General features: G+C 37.4%; 1 protein-coding gene across 1 annotated transcript; it reads left to right on the top strand.

Annotated features, from left to right (window-relative positions):
- Positions 1 to 1,191, top strand: Phum_PHUM623180 (uncharacterized protein; the record flags this gene model as incomplete). The annotated part of the gene is made up of 5 exons (XM_002433254.1): positions 1 to 112; positions 196 to 353; positions 432 to 580; positions 810 to 978; positions 1,088 to 1,191. Coding segments are annotated over 5 exons (692 nt in total), but the record flags the coding sequence as incomplete, so codon positions are not given.

Raw genomic sequence — 1,191 nt, forward strand, 5'->3', positions numbered from 1 at the left:
AAGTTTTTAGAACAATGTATATTTAAATATTTGAGAGCCGAACCTGAAGATCATTTCTTTTTGTTGACCGAACCACCTCTCAACACGCCTGAAAATCGAGAATATATAGCCGGTAAGAATTTTCATTTTGATTGATTTACCTTCGATATATAAAAAAACATGCTTTATCATCATTATTATCATTATTATTTTTAGAAATAATGTTTGAATCATTTAATGTACCCGGATTGTACATTGCTGTTCAAGCAGTTTTAGCATTGGCTGCTTCTTGGGCAACTCGTCCAGTCGAAGAGAGAACACTTACGGGGATTGTTGTCGATAGTGGTGATGGTGTTACCCATGTCATTCCAGTGGTTTGTATATACACTCCTTATGCTTTTTTGTTTGACTGGAGTAATCATTGATTGATTGTTTTTTTGTTTTTGTTACAGGCTGAAGGCTATGTTATTGGTAGTTGTATCAAACACATTCCGATCGCCGGTAGAAACATAACATATTTTATACAATCTCTTTTGAGAGAAAGAGAAGTCGGTATTCCTCCAGAACAATCTTTGGAAACAGCAAAAGCAATTAAAGAAAGGTGAGAGAGAGAGAGAAGGGAACAGAGAGAGAGAGGAAGAAAGAAGGGAACAGAGAGAAAGAGAAGGGAAGAGAGAGATAGAGAGAAGGGAACAGAGAGAGAAAGAGAAGGGAACAGAGAGAGAGAGAGAGAAGGGAACAGAGAGAGAGAGAGAAGGGAACAGAGAGAGAGAGAGAGAGAAAAGATGGTGGGAAATTGGTTTTTTTTAATATTTTGATTTTTGTTAAAGGTATTGCTACATTTGTCCAGACATTGCCAAAGAATTTGCCAAATACGACACGGATTCGGGTAAATGGATGAAAAAATACGAGGGTATAAATTCTGTGACGAAAAATCCATTTAATGTCGACGTAGGATACGAAAGGTTTTTAGGACCTGAAATTTTCTTTCATCCCGAGGTAGGAGAAAATCAAAAGGACGGGGGGGAGGAGGAGGAGGAGGAGGAGGATAATTAAAATAATACATTGTCGTCATGTTTGAAATTTTATTTATTTTTTTAATTTCCAGTTTTCCAATCCGGATTTTACGACGCCGCTGTCGGAAATTGTCGACACGGTAATACAAAATTGTCCGATTGACGTGAGAAGACCTTTGTATCGTAACATCGTTCT

This window comes from Pediculus humanus, genomic scaffold (assembly GCF_000006295.1).
Source record: "Pediculus humanus corporis 1103172109232 genomic scaffold, whole genome shotgun sequence".
Lineage (NCBI taxonomy): Eukaryota > Metazoa > Arthropoda > Insecta > Psocodea > Pediculidae > Pediculus > Pediculus humanus.